Source organism: Scyliorhinus canicula, chromosome 9, assembly GCF_902713615.1.
Source record: "Scyliorhinus canicula chromosome 9, sScyCan1.1, whole genome shotgun sequence".
Taxonomy (NCBI): domain Eukaryota; kingdom Metazoa; phylum Chordata; class Chondrichthyes; order Carcharhiniformes; family Scyliorhinidae; genus Scyliorhinus; species Scyliorhinus canicula.
In genome coordinates, this window is record NC_052154.1 from 75435661 (window position 1) to 75458047 (window position 22387).

The 22387-nt window shown below is 47.2% G+C and overlaps 1 protein-coding gene across 2 annotated transcripts in view; it reads left to right on the forward strand.

The window, feature by feature from the left end:
• The window catches only part of gnao1b (guanine nucleotide binding protein (G protein), alpha activating activity polypeptide O, b), a 283425-nt gene that overhangs the window by 224368 nt on the left and 36670 nt on the right, over window positions 1-22387 (forward strand). For both annotated transcript variants that reach the window (XM_038806936.1, XM_038806935.1), the window contains exon 5: window positions 19669-19797. In XM_038806936.1, coding sequence (XP_038662864.1) covers window positions 19669-19797 — 129 coding nt within the window. The remainder of the gene's footprint in view (window positions 1-19668; window positions 19798-22387) is intronic.

A 22387-nucleotide genomic window follows, 5' to 3' on the forward strand; every position in this document is an offset into this window, starting at 1 on the left:
ACGAGCAAGGGGTGCAGTTTATGAACATGGAGATAAGGCAGGGCAGGCGTATGTTAGCAGGTCAGCTCCGGAGGGTAGCAGCGGCAAGGGAAATTCTTCACGTGAGGGATAGAGCAGGGAAGTTGGTGGTGGCTCCGGAGCTGATTAACAAGGTTTTGAGGAGTTTTATGAGAGGTTGTACAGGTCAGAGCTGCCCGGGGGAGACCGTGAGATGCAGGAATTTCTAGATGGGTTGGAGTACCCAAGGCTAGGGGAGGGGGACAGGGCTACATTAGAAGGAGCAATACTGGAGTAGGAGATAAAGGATGCGATTGGGAGGATGCAGTCGGGTGGCAGGGCTGGATTGGTTTCCGGTGGAATATTATAAAAAATTCAAGGATAAGCTGGCACCCCTGATGGTGGGGATGTTTGAAGAGGCGATAGGGTAGGGGGTGTTGCCACAAACCTTGGGGCAGGCATCGATTTCACTGTTGCTAAAAAAAAAATCAGGATCCGACAGAGTGTGGGTCGTATAGGCCCATAACACTTCTGAATGTGGATGCAAAAGTATTGGCGAAGGTACTTGCGGGTAGGCTGGAGGAGTGCCCCCTGAAGGTGATAGGTGAGGATCAGACGGGGTTTGTGAGAGGGAGGCAGCTTTTTCCGTTGGGCAGGGACTCACTTTAGGTATCTGGGGGTGCTGGTTGCCCGGGTGTGGGGTGCGCTTCGCAGGTACAACATCTCTAGTTTGGTGGGGAGAGTGCAAGCCGATCTGGCAAGGTGGGATGGTCTCCCTCTGTCACTGGCGGGTCGGGTACAGGCAGTTAAAATGGATGTGTTGCCACGATTTCTGTTTATTTTTCAATGCCTACCAATTTTCCTGCCAAAGTCATTTTTCAGGGCGATTGAGGGAAGGATTACCTCGTTCATATGGGAAGCGAAGGTGGCCAGAGTGAGAAAGATGCTGCTACAGGGTGGAAGGCAGGCAGGGGGTTTGGGTCTTCCGAACCTGATGTACTACTACTGGGCGGCGAATGTGGAGAAGGTGCGGAGCTGGGTCAGAGGGGTTGATTCCCAGTGGGTCAGAATGGAGGAGAGTTTGGGCAGGGTGTCGGGACTGAAGGCACTAGCAACAGCGCCGCTCCCGATAGCTCCAGGGAAATACTCAGGGAGTCCGGTAGTAATAGCTGCATTGAAAATCTGGAAGCAATTTCGCCAACACTTCAGGTTGGGGACAGGGTCAAGGGAAATGCCAATTCAGGGGAACCATAGATTTGAGCCAGGGAGGTGGGATGGAAATTTCTGGAAATGGGAAGAGAAGGGGATTAAGACGCTGAAAGATTTGTTTCTTAGGAGACGGTTTGCAGGATTGAAGGAGCTGGAAGCGAAGTATGGGCTGGAGCAGGGAGGAATGTTTAGATACATCCAGGTCCGAGATTTTGCCAGAAAGGAGATACAGAGCTTCCCGGAGGAACCGGCCTCCACATTGCTGGATGAGGTGCTGATGACAAGGGGACTGGAGAAGGGGGTAGTGTCAGCGGTGTATGGAGCTATTTTGTAAGAGGATAAGGCACCACTGGAAGGGATCAAAGCAAAGTGGGAGGAAGAGTTGGGAGAGGTTATAAAGGAGGGGGTCTGGTGTGAGGTGCTACGGACAGTAAATGCCTCCACCTTATGTGCGAGGTTGGGGCTGATACAGCTGAAGGTGGTATACAGAGCACACCTCACAAGGGCGAGAATGAGCCGATTCTTTGAAGGAGTAGAAGATGTGTGTGAGCATTGCGGGGGGGGGGGAGGGCAATTACGTTCATATGTTTTGGTCCTGTCCAAAGCTAGAGGATTACCGGAAGGAGGTGTTTAGGGTATTTTCCAAGGTGGTGCATGTAAAACTGGACCCGGGTCCCCGGGAGGCCATATTCGGGGTGTCGGACCAGCCAGGGTTGGAAACGGGTGCGGAGGCAGATATCGTAGCCTTCGCCTTGTTGATCGACCGAAGGCGGATCCTGCTGGGATGGAGAGCAGCCTCTCCACCCTGTGCCCTGGCGTGGCGAGGGGACCTGTTGGAATTCTTGACTCTTTAGAAGGTTAAGTTTGAACTGAGGGGAAGGACGGAGGGGTTCTACAATTCATGGGCATTATTAATTAGGCACTTTCAAGAACTGGATAACATCGAACATTAGTTAGGGGGGGGATGGGAGGGTTGGGGGGGGAGGGGAGCTGTGTGTATTGAGGGTGACTCTGGGTAATCCATGATTCCTTTTTGCCATTTGTTTATGTTAACATGTGGGCTGATGTTTGGGGGTTGGTGGGAGGATGGGATTGTTGTTATTGTTATGGGGATTAACATATCTGTTGCTGATTATTGTTTATTGTTGGTGGGTGTAAATTTGGGAGAAAATGTGAAAAAGGAGAATAAAATATTTTTAAAAAAGGATTGGCAGATGAACATTGGAGGATATAGAGCTTCAGGGATAAAGGGGGATGTAAAAGAGGTGGGGGGGGGTAGCATTACTGGTTAAGGAGAATATTATAGCTGTACTGCGGGAGGACACCTCGGACGGCTCATACAATGAGCCAATCTGGGTAGAGCTCAGGAACAGGAAAGAGGCAATCACAATGTTGGGTGTTTATTACAGGCCCCCAAACTGTCAGCAAAAACTAGAGGAGCAGATATGTAGAGAGATTTTGGATAGGTGCAAAAGTAACAGGGTTGTGGTAGGGAATTTTAATTTCCCCTATATTGATTGGGACTCGCTTAGTGCTAGGGGCTTGGATGGGGAGTTTGTACGGTGTATCCAGGAATATGTAGATAGTCCAACTAGGGAAGTGGTTGTACTGGATCTGTATTGGGGAATGAACCTGGACAGGTGGTTGAGGTTTCAGTAGGAGAACATTTTGGGAGTAGTGACCACAATTCCATAAGTTTTCGGGTATTTTTGGATCGGGATGAGGGTAACCCTCTCATTAAGGTGCTAAACTGGGGAAAGGCAAATTACGATAACATTAGACAGGAATTGAAGATTTTAGATTGGGTGTGGCTGTTGGATGGTAAATCAACATCGGACATGTATGGAAAGTTTAGAGAGCCTTGGATAATGAGGGATATTGTGAACCTCGTCAAAAAAGGAAAAAGGAGACCTTTGTATGGTCTAGAAGGATGGGGACAGTCAAAACCCTTGAGGAGTATAAAGAAAGTAGGAAGGTACTTAAGCGGGAAAGGAGGGGTCATGAAAAGTCCTTGGCAAGTAGGATTAAGGTGAATCCCAAATTTTTTATTCATATGTAAAAGCAAGAGGGTGGCCAGGGAAAGGATTGGAGCACTTAAGTCAGGGGGGAATCTATGTATTGAGCCAGAGGAAATGGGCGAGGTACTAAATGAGCACTTTGCATCAGTATTCACCAAAGAAAGGGACTTTGTGGAAGATGATTCATCGGAAGGGTGTATGGACAGACTGGATCATGTTAACATCGAAAAGGAGGAGGTATTGGGTCTTTTAAAAGATATTAAGCTGGATAAGTCTCCTGGGCCAGATGGGATTTACCCCAGAATACTGAGGGAGGCAAGGGAGGAAATTGCTGGAGATTTGACTGACATCTTTGTATCCTCATTAGCTACAGGTGAGATCCCAGAGGACCGGAGAATAGCTAAAGTAGTACAGCTGTTTAAGAAAGGTAGCAGGGATAATCCTGGAAAATATAGGCCGGTGGGCCTCACGTCGGTAGTAGGTAAATTATTGGAGAGAATTCTCAGGGACAGGATTTATAACATTGGGAAATAAATGGATTAATTAGCGATAGACGGCATGGTTTTGTGAAGGGGCGGTCATGCCTCAGTAACTTGATCGAGTTTTTTGAGGAGGTGACAAAGATGATTGATGAGGGAGGGCGGTGGATGTTGTTTATATGGGTTTCAGTAAAGCCTTTGACAAGTTGCCTCATGGCAGACTGGTACAAAAGGTGAAGTCACACGGGATCCGAGGTGAGGTGGTAAGATGGATACAGAACTGGCTCGGTTACAGAAGTCAAAGGGTAGCAGTAGAAGGGTGTTTTTCGAATGGAAGGTTGTGACTAGTGGTGTTCCATAGGGATCTGTGCTGGGGCCTCTGTTGTTGTAGTATACATAAATGATTTGGAAGAAAATGTAGCTGTTCCGATTAATAAGTTCGCGGATGACATCAAGGTTGGTGGAGTGGCAGATAGTGTTGAGGATTGTCAGAGGATACAGCAGGACATAGATAAGTTGGAGACTTGGGCAGAGAAATGGCAAATAGAGTTTAGTCCAGACAAATGTGAGGAAATGCATTTAGGTAGGTCGAACATAGAGGGGAAATATACCGTAAATGGCAAAACTCTTAGGAATATAGAAAGTCAGAGAGATTTGGGCGTGAAGGTCCACTGATTTTTGAAGGTGGCAACACAAGTGGACAGGGTAGTCAAGAAAGCATATGGGATGCTTGCCTTCACTGGACGGGGCATAAAGTATAAAAACTGGAAAATCATACTACAGTTGTATGGAATTTTGGTACGGCCGCACTTGGAATATTGTGCACAATTCTGGTCACCGCACTACCAAAAGGATGTGGAGGCCTTGGAGAGGATGCAGAAGAGGTTTACCAGCATGTTGCCTGGTCTGGAGGGTGTTAGCTATGTGGAGAGGCTGAATAGACTCAGACTGTTTTCGTTAGAAAAACGGAAGTCGAGGGGTCACTTGTTAGAGGTCTACAAGATTATTAGGGGCATGGATAGAGTGGCTGGGCAGGCACTCTTTCCCAGGGTGTAGGGGTCAATCACCAGGTGGAATAGGTTTGAGGTTTATGGGGCAATGTTTAGAGGAGATGTGCGAGGCAGGTTTTTTACGCAGAGGGTGGTGAGTGCCTGGAACGCGTTGCCAGGGGAGGTTGTGGAAGCAGATACACTAACGGCGTTCAAAAGCCATCTCGATAAACACATAGACAAGATGGGTATAGAGGGATATGGCACAAGGAAGTGCTGAGGGTTTTGGCAAAGGTTGGTATCACGACTGGTACAGGCTTGGAGGGCCGAAAGGCCTGTTAGAACATAGAACAGTACAGCACAGAACAGGCCCTTTGGCCCTCAATGTTGTGCCGAACAATGATCACCCTACTCAAACCCACGTATCCACCCTATACCCGTAACCCAACAACCCCCCCACCCCTTAACCTTACTTTTTAGGACACTACGGGCAATTTAGCATGGCCAATCCACCTAACCCGCACATCTTTGGACTGTGGGAGGAAACCGGAGCACCCGGAGGAAACCCATGCACACACGGGTAGAACGTGCAGACTCCACACAGACAGTGACCCAGCCGGGAATCGAACCTGGGACCCTGGAGCTGTGAAGCATTTATGCTAACCACCATGCTACCGTGCTGTTCCTGTGCTGTATTGTTCTTTGTTCTATCCACACAGCTGTAACTGCTCATCCTAGAGGATGTGAATGTTTAGCCAATGAGTAATTCAAGTCTAAGACTAATAGACTTTTGGCTACGAAAGAAAGCAATGGATAGAGAAAAGTGGACCAGGAAAATGGAGTTGATGTAGAAGCTCAGCCACAATCTGGCTGAATGGCACAGCAGGTTTGACGGGATGTATGACCTTCTCCTGCTCTTATTTCTTAGTCTTTATGTTCTCTAGTCGGGGCAACTTTGCAGAACTGCACCATTCTTTCCTGTTCGCCAAACTGCATTGGTAGCTCCAGCCAGATCTTTCATGCTGATTGCACTGGCCGTGAAGAATGTCTTTCGAGCCAAACATAATGCTCTTAAAGATCATCAAATGAACCCCAGGGCCCCGAGAGGCACACTATTAGAAGAACGAATAAACACGGACAGCACAGAAGAAGGGGAACTGCGGGAACATCTATGGACAGTTACTGGACAGGGCAAGACTACCACTGGATGAAGCCAGACAGAAATGGGAGGACGAACTGGGGACAGAAGTGGGTTGGGGACTCTGGAGCGAAACACTGAGTAGGGCCAACTCCACCTCCTCCTGCGCAGGGCTCAGCCTCAAACAGTTTAAAGTGGTGCACAGAGCGCACCTAACCAGAACCCAAATGAACAGGTTCTTCCCAGAGGTGGAAGATAAATGTGAACGGTGCCAGAGGGGCCCGGCAAACCACGCTCATATGTTCTGGACTAGCCCCAGACGTGTAGGGTTCTGGACAGCCTTCCGCGAGGCAATGCCCAAGAGTGACAGTCTTCGGAATATCGGATCAGCCAGAGCTACACATGGGGAAGGGGGCCGACGCCCGTGCTTTCGCTTCCCTAATCGCATGCTGGAGAATCCTGCTCGACTGGTGATCAAAGGAGGATACTCAACTGTGTTTTTAAAAATAAATTTAGAGTACCCAATTATTTTTTTCCAATTAAGGGGCAATTTAGCGTGGCTAATTCACCTATCCTGCACATCTTTGGGTTGTGGGAGTGAGACCCACGCAGACACGGGGGGAATGTGCAAACTCACAAGAACAGTGACCCGAGCCAGGATCGAAGTTGGGTCCTCAGCACTGTGAGGCAGCAGTGCTAACCACTGCGCCACCGTGCCGCCCGATACTTAATTGTGTAACCATATACAACTTGCTCGCTAATTTGGAATGCACAAATCTCACTGCGCCCCCTCGCCAGCTCCAACATGTTGTATTTTGGAGATATTTTGAAATGGGGCTGGGTGAATCAGAGTTCATTACATTGGCAGAGGTGATAGACCCTACACAATTCTCCACACAGCACCATCTCAATCTGAATGACCAAAGGAGCGCTGATTGAGAGATTGTCTCACCAAACAGTTAATGTGGGGATAAGCCTTGACATGCGATTTTCATCTAAGCATCGATCAAAACTGTAAATGTGACAAGTTTTGTCCATCACATGGGCCTTGTGGGATGCCCATTCTTATTTTTGCCCCGGTGATGCTTCCACTGTATCTCATTTTTCACTCCTGTTAGAAGGGCTGAGTTGTGTCACCTAATTAGTTATCGAACAGACAGGATTGAGCCAACCAGAAAGGTCCTGTTGGAGGTAGAAGATAGAAGCATTTGATACCGTGGCACAGTGGTTAATACTGCTGTCTCACAGTGCCAGGGATCCGGATTCAATTCTGGCCTTGGGTGACTGTGTGGAGTTTGTACTTTCTCCCCGTGTCTGTGTGGGTTTCCTCCGGGTACTCCGGTTTCCTCCCACAGTATCAAGATGTGCAAGTTAGTGAATTGGTCACGATAAAGACATTTCTTAAAACCTACCATTTTGACCAAGGGTGGTATCATGACCGGTCCAGGCTTGGAGGGTCAAAGGGCCTGTTCCTGCGCTGTATTGTTCTTTGTTCTTTTCTCGACCAGCTCATCTATCCTAATATCTACTGGTATAGATTGGTGTCAGATGTTCTTTAATAATGCTCCTGTGGGGGCGGCTCAGTGGTGCAGTGGTTAGCACTGCTGCCTCACGGCGCTGAGGACCCGGGTTCAATTCTGGCTCCAGGTCACTCTCTATGTGGAATTTGCACATTCTCCCCTTGTCTGCGTCGGTCTCACCCCCACAATCCAAAGATGTGCCTGGTGAATTGTCCACGCTAAATTGCCCCTTATTTTGAAAAAAAAGAATTTGGTATTCTCAATTTATAAAATAAAAATAATAATAAAAAAATAATGCTCCTGTGAAGCGCCTTGGTGTGATATAGTGCCATTTACGGCACTGCATAAATGCAAATTGTTGCTGTTGAACTGGTCCCTGATCGAAGAGCCATTGACAAGTTGCAGCAAAGTATCGACAAATTAGTCCTGTGCACTTTGCCATGGGACCTTGCCACTCATTTGCATAATTCCTATTGGTAATAAAAGTCCAGGGAATCATTAATCTCAGAAGATTGTACCCATGTCAACTTCTGCACTGGAAGTCCATTGGGAATAGTTCTTCAAATAATGTCTAATTTTTAAAAATGCTATAAGGACTTCCAGTGACAGTGATGTGCTGAGCAAGCACAATCATGTGGCTCTCCTCCCGAATATAGCCAAATAGGCACTTTTAGACAAACTGAACCAAAAAATTCGATAGCATCACATCCACAATTGAGAAAGGGAAGGAACAGAACCAGCATGCCAGCAAATAAGAACATAAGAACATAAGAACTAGGAGCAGGAGTAGGCCATCTGGCCCCTCGAGCCTGCTCCGCCATTCAATTAGATCATGGCTGATCTTTTGTGGACTCAGCTCCACTTTCCGGCCAGAACACCATAACCCTTAATCCCTTTATTCTTCAAAAAACTATCTATCTTTACCTTAAAAACATGTAATGAAGGAGCCTCAACTGCTTCACTGGGCAAGGAATTCCATAGATTCACAACCCTTTGGGTGAAGAAGTTCCTCCTAAACTCAGTCCTAAATCTACTTCCCCTTATTTTGAGGCTATGTCCCCTAGTTCTGCTGTCACCCGCCAATGGAAACAACCTGCCCGCATCTATCCTATCTATTCCCTTCATAATTTTAAATGTTTCTATAAGATCCCCCCCTCATCCTTCTAAATTCCAACGAGTACAGTCCCAGTCTACTCAACCTCTCCTCATAATCCAACCCCTTCAGCTCTGGGATTAACCTAGTGAATCTCCTCTGCACACCCTCCAGCGCCAGTACGTCCTTTCTCAAGTAAGGAGACCAAAACTGAACACAATACTCCAGGTGTGGCCGCACTAACACCTTATACAATTGCAACATAACCTCCCTCGTCTTAAACTCCATCCCTCTAGCAATGAAGGACAAAATTCCATTTGCCTTCTTAATCACCTGTTGCACTTGTAAACCAACCTTCTGTGACTCATGCACTAGCACACCCAAGTCTCTCTGACAGCGGCATGCTTTAATATTTTATCGTTTAAATAATAATCCCGTTTGCTGTTATTCCTACCAAAATGGATAACCTCACATTTGTCAACATTGTATTCCATCTGCCAGACCCGAGCCCATTCACTTAACCTATCCAAATCCCTCTGCAGACTTCCAGTATCCTCTGCACTTTTCGCTTTACCACTCATCTTAGTGTCATCTGCAAACTTGGACACATTGCCCTTGGTCCCCAACTCCAAATCATCTATGTAAATTGTGAACAATTGTGGGCCCAACACGGATCCCTGAGGGACACCACTAGCTACTGATTGCCAACCAGAGAAACACCCATTTATCCCAACTCTTTGCTTTCTATTAATTAACCAATCCTCTATCCATGCTACTACTTTACCCTTAATGCCATGCATCTTTATCTTATGCAGCAACCTTTTGTGTGGCACCTTGTCAAAGGCTTTCTGGAAATCCAGATATACCACATCCATCGGCTCCCCGTTATCTACTGCACTGGTAATGTCCTCAAAAAATTCCACTAAATTAGTTAGGCATGACCTGCCTTTTACGAACCCATGCTGCGTCTGCCCAATGGGACAATTTCTATCCAGATGCCTCGCAATTTCTTCCTTGATGATAGATTCCAGCATCTTCCCTATTACCGAAGTTAAGCTCACTGGCCTATAATTTCCTGCTTTCTGCCTACCTCCTTTTTTAAACAGTGGCGTCACGTTTGCTAATTTCCAATCCACCGGGACCACCCCAGAGTCTAGTGAATTTCAGTAAATTATCACTAGTGCATCTGCAATTTCCCTAGCCATCTCTTTTAGCACTCTGGGATGCATTCCATCAGGGCCAGGAGACTTGTCTACCTTTAGCCCCATTAGCTTGCCCATCACACCCTCCTTAGTGATAACAATCCTCTCAAGGTCCTCACCTGTCATAGCCTCATTTCTATCAGTCGCTGGCATGTTATTTGTGTCTTCCACTGTGAAGACCGACCCAAAAAACCTGTTCAGTTCCTCAGCCATTTCCTCATTTCCCATTATTAAAACTCCCTTCTCATCCTCTAAAGGACCAATATTTACCTTAGCCACTCTTTTTTGTCTTATATATTTGTAAAAACTTTTACTGTCTGTTTTTATATTCTGAGCAAGTTTACTCTCATACTCTATCTTACTCTTCTTTATAGCATTTTTAGTAGCTTTCTGTTGCCCCCTAAAGATTTCCCAGTCCTCTAATCTCCCAGCAATCTTTGCCACTTTATATGCTTTTTCCTTCAATTTGATACTCTCCCTTATTTCCTTAGATATCCACGGTCGATTTTCCCTCTTTCTTCCGTCCTTCCTTTTTGTTGGTATAAACCTTTGCTGAGCACTGTGAAAAATCGCTTGGAAGGTTCTCCACTGTTCCTCAACTGTTCCACCATAAAGTCTTAGCTCCCAGTCTACCTTAGCTAGTTCTTCTCTCATCCCCTTGTAATCTCCTTTGTTTAAACACAAAACACTAGTATTTGATTTTACTTTCTCACCCTCCATCTGTATTTTAAATTCCACCATATTGTGATCGCTCCTTCCGAGAGGATCCCTAACTATGAGATCATGAATCAATCCTGTCTCATTACACCGGACAAGATCTAGGACCGCTTGTTCCCTCGTAGGTTCCATTACATACTGTTCTAGGAAACTATCGCGGATACATTCTATAAACTCCTCCTCACGGTTACCTTGACCGACCTGGTTAAACCAATCGACATGTAGATTAAAATCCCCCATGATAACTGCTGTACCATTTCTACATGCATCAGTTATTTCTTTGTTTATTGCCTGCCCCACCATCTCGTTACTATTTGGTGGCCGATAGACTACTCCTATCAGTGACTTTTTCGCCTTACTATTCCTGATTTCCACCCAAATGGATTCAACCTTATCCTCCATAGCACCGATGTCATCCCTTACTATTGCCCGGATGTCATCCTTAAATAACAGAGCAACACCACCTCCCTTACCATCCACTCTGTCCTTCCGAATAGTTTGATACCCTCAGATATTTAACTCCCAGTCGTGACCATCCTTTAACCATGTTTCAGTAATGGCCACTAAATCATAGTCATTTACGATGATTTGTGCCACCAACTCATTTACTTTATTCCGAATACTACGAGCATTCAGGTAAAGTACACTTATGTTGGTTTTTTTACCTCTGTTTTGAATCTTAACATCTCCAGTTTTATTCCTTTTGTTATTACTGGGCCTATTCACTGTGCTCCCCTCAGTCACTGTACCTTGTACTGTCGCCCTTATGGATTTCTGACTATGTCTTCTCTGCCTTGCACTTTTCCCCTTACTTCCTTTTGTTTCTGTCCCTGTTTTACTACCTTCCAACTTCCTGCATTGGTTCCCATCCCCCTGCCACATTAGTTTAAACCCTCCCCAACAGCTCTAGAAACCCCCCCCCCCCCTCGGACATCGGTTCCAGTCCTGCCCAAGTGCAGACCGTCTGGTTTGTACTGGTCCCACCTCCCCCAGAACCGGTCCCAATGCCCCAGGAATTTGAATCCTTCCCTCTTGCACCATCTCTCGAGCCACGCATTCATCCTATCTATCCTGACATTCCTACTCTGACTAGCTCGTGGCACTGGTAGCAATCCTGAGATTACTACCTTTGAGGTCCTACTTTTTAGTTTAACTCCTAACTCCCTGAATTCCGCTTGTAGGACCTCATCCCGTTTTTTACCTATATCGTTGGTGCCTATGTGCACCACGACAGCTGGCTGTTCACCCTCCCCCCCCAAGAATGTCCTGCAGCCGCTCCGAGACATCCTTGACCCTTGCACCAGGGAGGCAACATACCATCCTGGAGTCTCGATTGCGTCCACAGAACCGCCTGTCTATTCCCCTTACGATCGAGTCCCCTATCACTATAGCCCTGCCATTTTTCTTCCTGCCCTGCTGTGCAGCAGAGCCAGCCACGGTGCCATGAACCTGGCTGCTGCTGCCTTCCCCTGGTGAGCCATCTCCCTCAACAGTATCCAAAGCGGTATATCTGTTTTGCAGGGAGATGACCGCAGGAGACACCTGCACTGCCTTCCGCAGAGCCGTCAAGCGGTCTAACAAGAGCTGCAACTGAACACACTTCTTGCACGTGAAGGAGCCAGGGACAGTGGACGTGTCCCTGAGCTCCCACATCGCACACGAGGAGCATGACATGGGTCTGGGAGCTTGAGAGAGATGGTAGGCGTGGAGGAAAAGGACACGAGCAACAGGCGGGTGAGCCGGCGGACCCTTGAGACGAAGGGTCACCCCGGAGAGGGAGACCGATGATCCGAGCACCAGCACCTCTCTGGATGCCGAAAAGTACCTCATTGAAGTACTGGAGCGGTTTGGGCTAGGAACAGGGTTCACCTCATGGGTGAAACTCCTGTACAAAGCCGCCAAGGCAAGCGTTCGTGCCAACACCACCAGCTCTGAATATTTGCACTTGCACAGAGGCACAAGCCAAGGATGCCCACTGTCACCGCTTTTGTTTGTTCTGGTAATCAAACCCCTGGCGATTGCTCTGTGAGTGGCTGGAAGGGCATCCGAAGAGGAGCCAGAAAGCAAAGAGTTTCACTCTTTGCGGATGATCTGCTCCTCTATGTCTTCGACCCACAGAACGGCTTGAAAGGAATCATGAAGCTCCTGGAAGAACTCGGGGCCTTCTCGGGCTACAAACTCAACCTGGGCAAGAACGAGGCATTCCTGGTGAACCTGAACTGGGGAGGGACAGAGCTGGGGGGGTCTACCACTCAAGCTAGCCCAAAGCAAATTCTGGTACCTGGGGACCCAGATAGCCCATGACTGGACATGGATCCACAAATGGAACCTGACCTGTCTGGCGGAAGAAGTTAAAAAGGACCTCCAGAGATGGGATGCACTCCTGCTTTCCATGGCGGGGAGTACAGATGATCAGGATGAACCTGCTGCCAAGGTTCCTCTTCCTGTTCAGATCCATACCAATCTTCATCCCCGAGGCCTTTTTCCAAGGAATAGACAAAATGAATCATGCCATTTGTGTGTGTGGGGGGTGGGGGGACGGGACGCGAGGATCCTCACTGCAAAGGAGAAGAAACACAGGCAGCCTGACCTTTCCGAACCTGCAATACTACCACTGGGCAGCCACAGCCGAGGGGGTGAAGGGATGGATACGAGAACCGAATACGGAATGGTTGAGGCTGGAGCAGTTCTGCAAGGGAATGACCCTCCGAGCTCTCGCCACGGCAGCGCTCCCATACTGGCACTCCCAACACATTTGTGCAACAAAAGACTGACGCATATCTACCTCGTGTAATGCAAGTGGACATCACCCGTGCCACCCAATATGATAAAATTTTTAGTGGTAATCAGACTGTGCAACAAAATAAATGTGGAATTCCTGAACAAACATGAAAATGGCGTTGCTGAATTCCCATGCATAGCTGAACTGATCTTTCAGACTAATAGATGCCAGGGGTGATTCCTCACCCTCCATATGGAGTGGCTGCCATGCAGTTAATTGCAGGAACACAAGCCATGATTTTCTGCCCATTAAAATGCATTAATAGCTCCCGCCATTTCCCTATGTATTTTCTCCTTGTGAATGGCACAGCCTCCACAGAGCACTAGACTGTAGGTTCATCTTGCAAATTATCTGATCTTACATCCTCTGTTGGGAAGAGATCTTTGTTTTTATTAATTTGCCTTGAAATCTGTGTAACTAAATTATATTTAACTTAAGGTATTTCACCATAGATATCCAGTGGCGGCCATGGAGTGAGTGATCGCACATTTACCAGCTCCTGCTCGAGGTGGTCTTTTCAGTTCTTTTCCCCGGTCACCAGGCAGATGTTTTGAAGGAAAAGGGTGCAGGGGTGGTGGTGGAGGAAGACTTTACTCCACCGGAGAATGGATTCATGGACTGTAATTGGGTTTCGAAGAAAGGAGCAGAGAGCAAGGGGTCGGCCCCACCAGCCAATTGGTCGACAGAACAGTTGGTGGACTTTCTGAAAGAAAGGTTCAGTCAGCAGACGAGGGAGGCTCTGGAGGGCCTGGCGAAGGTGGTAGACCCACTGAGAGCAGGGATCGACCATGTGGAGCTGAGGCTGGAGACCCAGAGCCAAGCGATCCAGAAGGTGGAGGAGGTGGTGGGGAGCACGTGGAGCAGCTTGCCCCGTTGGTTGCTGAGATTGGGATAATGCGGGACACCCAGAAGCAGCTTAAGGAAAAGGTGGAAGATTTGGAGAACCGCTCCCAGAGGCAAAATTTGAGAATTGTGGGGATGCCAGAGGGCATCGAGGGAGCAGACGCTGGCTTTTATGTAGCCAAAATGCTGGAGAAGCTGTTGGGGGAAGGGACCTTTGATTGTCCCCTGGAGTTTGATCGGGTGCACAGGGCACTGATGAGGAAGCTGCAGGCGAATGAGCCACCGAGGGCAATGGTGGTGTGGTTACATCGATTCCTGGATAAGGAGAAGATCTTGAGGTAGGTCAGGCAGACGAGGAGATGTACCTGGGAGGGTAATGAGCTCTGGATAGACAAGGACCTGGGTGCAGAACTGGCCAAGAGGAGGTGGGATTCAACCGAGTCAAGACTGCTTTCTATAAGGGGGTGAAGTTCAGGATGCTGTACCGGGCCCACGTCTGGGTGACCCATAATGGTCATGAGTATTATTTTGGAGCACCGGAGGAGGCAATGGAGTTTGTGAGAGACTATGGACTGATAGGAGAAGGAGGACATTGAACTCTGGAGGAGATGCGGAGATGCTGGTTCCCTCTGCCCCCCCCCCCCCCTATAGTTTTTTTTTGTGTTTTTATTGTTATTGCTCTGTTTCTTTGGGGTGATGGTCAGAGGCGAACCTCTTTTCACTCGGGTCTTTTTTCTTTCTTGTGGGGGTTTTGGTGGGAGGCTGGAGGATCGTGTAGGGTGTGTGCACCTTTTTTCTTATTGTTGTTTCATCTTAGAAGTGCACGAGCAGGGGAGGACGCAAATCTATTGGGGGTAGGATGTTTGTTACCTTGGGTGAGAACTGCCAGGCTAGCTGGGCGAGCTAGGGTCGCGTGTCACGGATCAGGACTGGCCCAAGAGGGGCTATGTCAGATTGTGGTGGTGCCCCCCTAACTGGCTGATCACATGGAATATGAATCGGCCGGTCAAGGTCGTGCGTGTTCGCGCACTCGAGGAGCTTAAAGGCGGGTGTGGCATTTTTACAGGAAACGCACTTGAAGATCGGGGATCAGACTAGATTAAGGAAAGGGTGGGTAGACCAGGTCTTCCACTCAGGATTAGATATGAAGATGTGGGGAGTAGTGGTGCTAATAAATAAGCAGGTAGCGTTTGAGGTGGGGAATATAGTAGCAGATTCGGGGAAGGGGGGGTGGAAGGTTCGTGAGTGGGAAATTGGAGGGGATGCCAATGGTCTTGGTGAATGTGTATGCCCCAAATTGAATTCACGAGGTGGGTGCTAGGTCCAGACCTGGACTCGCACCAGCTGATAATGGGTGGAGATTTTAATACAGTTATAGAGCCGAAATTGGACCAGCCGAGTCCGTGGTCGGGGAGGATATCGGAGGTGGCTAGGGAGCTAAAAGTGTTTGTGGAGCGCATGGATTTGGAGGTTTAGGAGGCCAAGGATGAAGGAATTTTCACCCATGTGCACAGGGTGTACTCCCAGATCGACTACTTTGTGATGGATAAGACTCTGCTGACGTGGGTGGTCGGCTCGGAGTATTCGACGATTGTGGTCTCGGACCATGCGCCACATTGGGTGGACTTGCAAGTGGACTGGGGTGAGGGGCGCCCGCAATGGAGGGTAGATGTGGGATTATTAGCAGATGAGGAGGTGTGTGAGCGGGTGAGAGCCACTATTTGGAAGTATGTGGAGTTGAATGGTACGGGTGAGGTTTCGGCCGCCACGCTATAGGAGGCACTTAAGGCAGTGGTTAGGGGGGACTTTGTATCGATAGGGGCACATAGGGACAAGACGGAGTGGGCAGAGATGGCCAGGCTGGTGGATGAGATCCTGCAGGTTGATAGGAGGGACTCGGAGGTCCCGGAGGCAGGGATGTTGAAAGAGTGGCAGAAACCCCAGGTGGAGTTCGGGCTGGTGTCATCGGGTAAGGCAGTGGGGCAGTTGCGGACGGCCAGGGGGGCAGATTATGAGTATGGGGAGAAGGCGAGCAGGATGTTGGCTCATCAACTGAGGAAGCAGGAGGTGGTGAGGGTGATCGGAAAGGTGAAGGATAGGAGGGGACAAGTGGTCTTGGACCTGGTGGGGGTAAATGGGGTTTTCAAGGACGTTTACAAACAGCTATATGATTTTGAGCCCCGGCCGGGGATAGGGAATGAGGCGTATTTTGGACGGGTTGGCGTTCCCCAAGGTGGAGGAGGGCATGGTGAAGGGGCTGGGAGCTCCAATTGGACTGGTGGAGGTGATGGAGATGCAGGCAGAGAAGGCCCTGGGCCCTGATGGCTTCCCGGTAGAATTCTATAAAACGTTTTTGGGAGACCTGGGGCACCTGCTGGTAAGGACATTTAATGAGGCGAGGGAGAAGGGGAAGCTCCCCCCCTCCACCCCACATTATCGTAGGCCTTAATATCCTTAATTTTGAAGAAGGTAAGGACCTGGAGCAATACGGGTGCTACCGTCCAATATCATTGCTGAATGTAAATGCCAAGTTGTTGGCAACGATCTTGGACTCACAGATTGAGGGCTGTGCGCCGGGGGTGATGGGGGAAGACCAGACAGGGTTTCTAAAGAGGAGGCATCCGTTGGATAATTTTCGGCATTTGTTGAATGTTATAATGATGCCCTCGGAGGACAGGAATGTGGAGATGGTGGTTGCTATGGACGCGGAGAAGGCCTTTGTTCTGGTAGAATGAGAATATTTATCGAATGTACTGGGACGGTTTGAGTTTGGGCAGGGGTTTGTGGATTGGGTCCGGTTGTTGTATCAGGCTCCGGCAGCGAGTGTAAGGGCAAACCAGGTGATTTTGGCATATTTCGGGCTGCACTGTTGGACAAGGCAGAGATGCTCACTCATCCCGTTGCTCTTTGCCTTGGCAATAGAGCCATTGGCAATGGCGTTTAGAGCGTCAAGGGGTTGGCAGGGGATAGTGCAGGGGGTGGAGCGCAGGGTCTCACAATATGCAGACGATTTATTGCTTTACATATAAGAGCCATTGGAAGGTATTGAGGGAATCATGGACATTTTGGAGGAATTTGGCCGAGTCTCAGGGTATAAGTTAATAATGGAAAAAAGTGAGGTCCTCCTGATCCAGGCGAGGGGGCAGGAGAGGAGGTTGGCCGAGCTGCTATTTAAGATGGTGGGGGCGAGTTTCAGGTATCTGGACATTCAGGTGGCACAGGGATAGGAGCAGCTACATATATTGAATTTGGCACAACTGATGGAGCAAATGAAGGGGGTTTTTGAGAGTTGGGACGTGCTCCAGCTGTGGGGCGGATGCAGTTCGTGAAGCTGATGGTGCTCCCGAGGTTTTTGTTTGTGTTCCAGAGCCGTCCGAATTTTATTCCAAAGGCCTTCTTTAGGAAGATTTATGCATTGATCCCGGGGTTTGTGTGGGTGGGGAAAGCTCCCCGGGTGAAGAAGGTGCTGCTGGAGCGGGGAGGTGGGGAGTGAGGTGGGGCTGGCCTTGCCAAATTTGATGACCTACTACTGGGCAGCAAATAGAACCATGGTCAGGAAGTGGGTAGTGGGGTAGGGGTCAGTGTGGGAGCTGATGGAGACAGCCTCTTTCAAGGACACCAGCTTAGAGGCACTGTTGACGGCGCCTCTGCCGTTCTCGCTGGCCAGGTACTCCACAAGTAATAATAATAATACTCTTTATTGTCACAAGTAGGTTTACATTAACACTGCAATGAAGTTATTGTTAAATGCCCCTAGTCGCAACATTCTGACGCCTGTTCTGGGACACAGAGTGAGAATTCAGAATGTCCAAGTTACCTAAGAGCACGTCTTTCGAGACTTTTAGGAGGAAACCGGAGCACTTGTAGGAGGACTTGTAGGATGAAACGCGCCAGGCAGGCACTACGTTGCACGGCGCGGCCACTGCAGGCCACCGTCATGCGCATGCGCGGCCATAGACCCGGCAATTCTCCCGGCTATAGCGGCAACTAGAGCAGGGTGCTCTACACTCCGTGCGTGCTAGTCCCCCACCAGACGGGGGATCGGAGGCCGTTTTGCGCCGTTTCTTCAGTCGTAAAACGTCACCGTTCCCACAGCGACGTCAGCACTTAGTTTCAGAATCGGAGAATCCAGCCCAATAAACGTGCCGAGGGGTAATGTGAGATTTCATATCAACAAATGTGTCAATCTATTTTAGCAAGAAGATTGAGCGAATAGGTGTTTATTTCACAACACTTATGATGCGATATCAGGTCCATAGACTGCAACGTAAAACTCATATTGCACTTTCTACTGAGGTCCACACCATTCAGACTAAAACAATTATCAGTATATACTCCAGTAAAGATGATCGACTACAATGCAAAATGCTCACTTATGCACTCCATGGGATCAATACAATGCATGCGAGAGATTCATCAATGCGTTGAGTTAAATGTAATGGAATCTTTGAGTGTGATTGGGTTAGATTTTAGGAATGGGTAGTTGTAATTGGATTAAAATTGGAGGGAATCATTGAGTAACTGATACATTTTTGCATGAAATGTTGAATATTCCAGTAAATATGCATATAATATTGGAGAGGCTTATTATTTTACCACTGTTGTCTCTATGTTAGAGTATGCAGTGGTAATGCTTAATGGAATTATCGGTGATTGGTAAAAAGTTTATTGATTTTTTGTTTAGATTGCTATTAAGCTTAGTAAGGCAAGTACTTGCAATTTCTCCCAGTTAGCATGATTTACTGCACTGAATTCATTTCTATTGCTGATACAGGCTTTGCAAAATGAAGATACAGCAAATAATCTGTATACAATTTAAGAAAACATAGTAAACATTACACATGATGGATTCTAGCCCTGAAACCCCCAAATGACTAACTCTGACCATGTCTTCACACCTCCAGTGAAGATAAGAGTAATTTTCTTTGACACATGAAGCTGGGAAGGTATTTCTACCAAAGAAAGATAGAAAGAACTGGCCAGGAAGGCATTTTCAGTAAGTTACTGTATGCAGTTAAACAATAATCCCTATCCAAAATGAGAAGTTAATTATTGTTATTCATTGGTGGCATGCTGCGATTAATAGGAAGTTAACATACCTTAAATATAGCAGGTAACCTTCACCCCTGCAGTGGCCATTCAAATCAATTCTTCCACTAGCAGTAAAGGGGCACATGAAAGAGTTCATGTTTCCTTAATTATAGTTTAACTTGTATACAACAAAAAAAATCTCTTGTCCCTACCCCTTAGTCTTTTTAATAGATGTGATTCCAACCCCCCAGAATGGAAAGCCTTCCAAAGCGATAGCTCGGTCACCCGATTTGGCAAAAAAGCGGCCATCAGTTTCATTTCATCCAAATGTCATGGAGTGGCTGACTGAAGAGAAGAGGGAAGGTCAGCCCCTTCTCACAGGCTTGCAAAGAATTCTGCTGAACATTTTGTTTACTTCAGTCTATTTCTGTTGACTAGTTGAATATTGCAAATCTATATATATGCTGCTGACATTGGGAGTAATTCTCTGGAGAAGAGCATGTTCCTTATAATTATTTGATTGATTTACAATTGTAAAATGTCTCTCGAGGCTTCCGATCGCTTTGTGATGCTGTACATTGTTGTTGGGCACTCCAGCACTTACTGTGCAGTCGAGGACCTGATTCAGAACAGCTTCTCTTTTCTTTCAGTTACCTAGACAGCTTAGATCGGATTGGAGGGAGTGATTACCAACCGACAGAGCAGGATATCCTCCGAACCAGAGTGAAGACCACTGGCATCGTAGAAACTCACTTTACATTCAAAAACCTCCACTTCAGGTGAGTCCAGTTAAATAGGGCAGAAACAAAATTCCCACAAAGGAGCGCTACTCCCCATCATATCAAAATATAATTGGGTAGCACAAGTGATTAGCACTGTGGCTTCACAGCACCAGGGTCCCAGGTTCGATTCCCTGCTGGGTCATTGTCTGTGTTGAGTCTGCACGTTCTCCCCGTGTCTGCGTGGGTTTCCTCCGGGTGCTCCGGTTTCCTCCCACAGTCCAAAGACGGGCAGGTTAGGTGGATTGGCCATGATAAATTGCCCGTAGTGATCAAAAAAAGGTTAGGAGGGGTTATTAGGTTACGGGGATAGGGCTTAAATGGGTCGGTGCAGACTTGATGGACCAAATGGCCTCCTTCTGCACTGTATGTTTTATAATTCATCAAACATGTGCCATTATGGGGCAATTAGTGAGAAAGATCATGGGCTGGATTCTCCGCCTCGCTGCGCCACATTTCTGTTTCAGCACGCCGGTGGGATGCTCCATTATGCCGGCCGGTCAAAGGGGTTTCCCATTGAGGAGCAGCCCCACACCGTCGGGAAACCCCAGGGCTGCCGACAAAATGGAGCATCCCGCCGGCGGGAATCCAGCCCCTTAATTTGTTCAAACACCCATTCATCTCACCGAGGGGAAGCATGTGGATGGGGAAGAGAAAACGACCAAGAATAGACCCTTGAGAGACTCCAGAATTAATGATAATGGAGCAGGAATCAGAAGCCTGTGCTGGAGCAGCTCTGGCTGAGACTTGACATGGAAGAGCCAAACTAGGCAACAGCAGTTCCACTCAGCTCGAAACTGGAGAAGGATGGTGTGGTCAGCCATGAGATTGAGGAGAGCTGATGGGTCACTGTTACAGAAGATGCCATTTGTGACTTTCATTAGGACAGTGTCAGTGCTGTACCAAAACCTGATTGGAGAGGTTTAAATTTGGATTTGCTGGAAACGTAGGCATGGATTTGGGAGGCTTTTGTAATAATCCAGCATTGTGCTTGTTTCTTTTAAAAATGTTGCCTATTGATGACCAATTTCAACTTTACAACTTGTGGTGGTGGAATTTGAACTCTGATTTCTGATTAACTCATCCAATGTTCAGCCTAATACCTCACAATCACAGAGGAGTCCAAACAAATTATAGAACCAATTTATTTAGGAACGGATCTGTTGTGTAAACATTGATGCAAGTGCAAAGGGGTTGCTTTTTCCCTGTAAGGTGGAGGTTCTGATCCTTGGGGCAGTGTTTCAGACTGTGTCCCTTCCCCAGTTTGCACTTCAAAAGGTTTTTTAAAATTTTGAAAAGATTGATTGAGTGATTTTCGGAAACGGTTCGAGAAACATGCAGATAGGAGATTGTGTGGCTCACGGGAGTTGATAGCAGGTGGTTTTCATTAATTAGTCTGCGTGGGCACAGATAGACTGCAGAGTTTTAATCATTAACCTTTTCAAAGATCTAAATTTACATTTTATTAAACTTTATTATTTCCAGGGATTAAATTTTAACTGATGCACACCAGATCAATACAATTACATAATCAATTTGAAAAACAGACTACACAGACCATTCTGAACAACGTTAATTACTGTATTCAGGTTGGTACACGGTACCCTGTACTCGATCAAGATTTAGTCTATACCCATGTTAGTTCATTCCCATTAGATTATATCAAGGTTAAGACCTTGTACCCAAATTAGCACTTAGCACCTTTGACCTCTGCCAAGTACACAGTTCCCTGAATCTGTCCAAAAAGAAGTTCCAGTAAAACTGGCACCAGTCGATCCCATTCTGAACTGTGGTGCTGCTACTATTTTCCAGTTACCCAGTGGAATTTCTGGCTGCAGTCATGAGCTGCCTATTGTTGGTGCACTTATATGTTGCAGGCTCAAATGGGGATCAACTGATGTCAATAATCAACTGAAAGTACACAAACCCTTTCCTGTGTGTCTGAATGCGTGCATGTATATTAATAGGTGTAATTGAGCAGAATTTCAGGTTAAATCTCCATATGTTCAGACAAAACACTCAGAGTAAGGTTAATTTTATTATGGTGGGAATAAAAGAGTGTTACGGTCCCAGACCAGACGCAGCAGTGGCTAGGATGCTGGACCGAAACCCTAAATTTTAGTCTGATTCAAAACTGTGTGGAAAGAATGCTTCACTCCAGGAGTGATTATGAAAAAATAGGGCTTTGGTATTTCTAAAACAAAACTTTATCATGAATACAATACCCTAAACTTTTCAACTTCAAACCTGAAAAGAATAGCTTACGATTGCCCCTTAACACTACTATACAAATTCCCATTAAACAACAAGAAAATAAATATACAGCTCTCAATCTACCTTAAAATTAGCAGGGCATAGATTAACACTTGCTTTGCAGAACTGATTCGGGCCCTGGTTAGAACCCCTGTAGATTCTGACTGAAAATCTTCAAATAGCTGCTTCAACTAGGTTGTTTCAGCCTCTTCCTTGTCTTCAGACAAGACTGCTGTGCTTTAAAATATTATCACTTTTTTTTAACTATCCTACTGGAAAAGAGTTGTGGAATCAGGGTCAGGCAGATCAGAATTCAGCTCCTTTTTCTCTCAAAGCT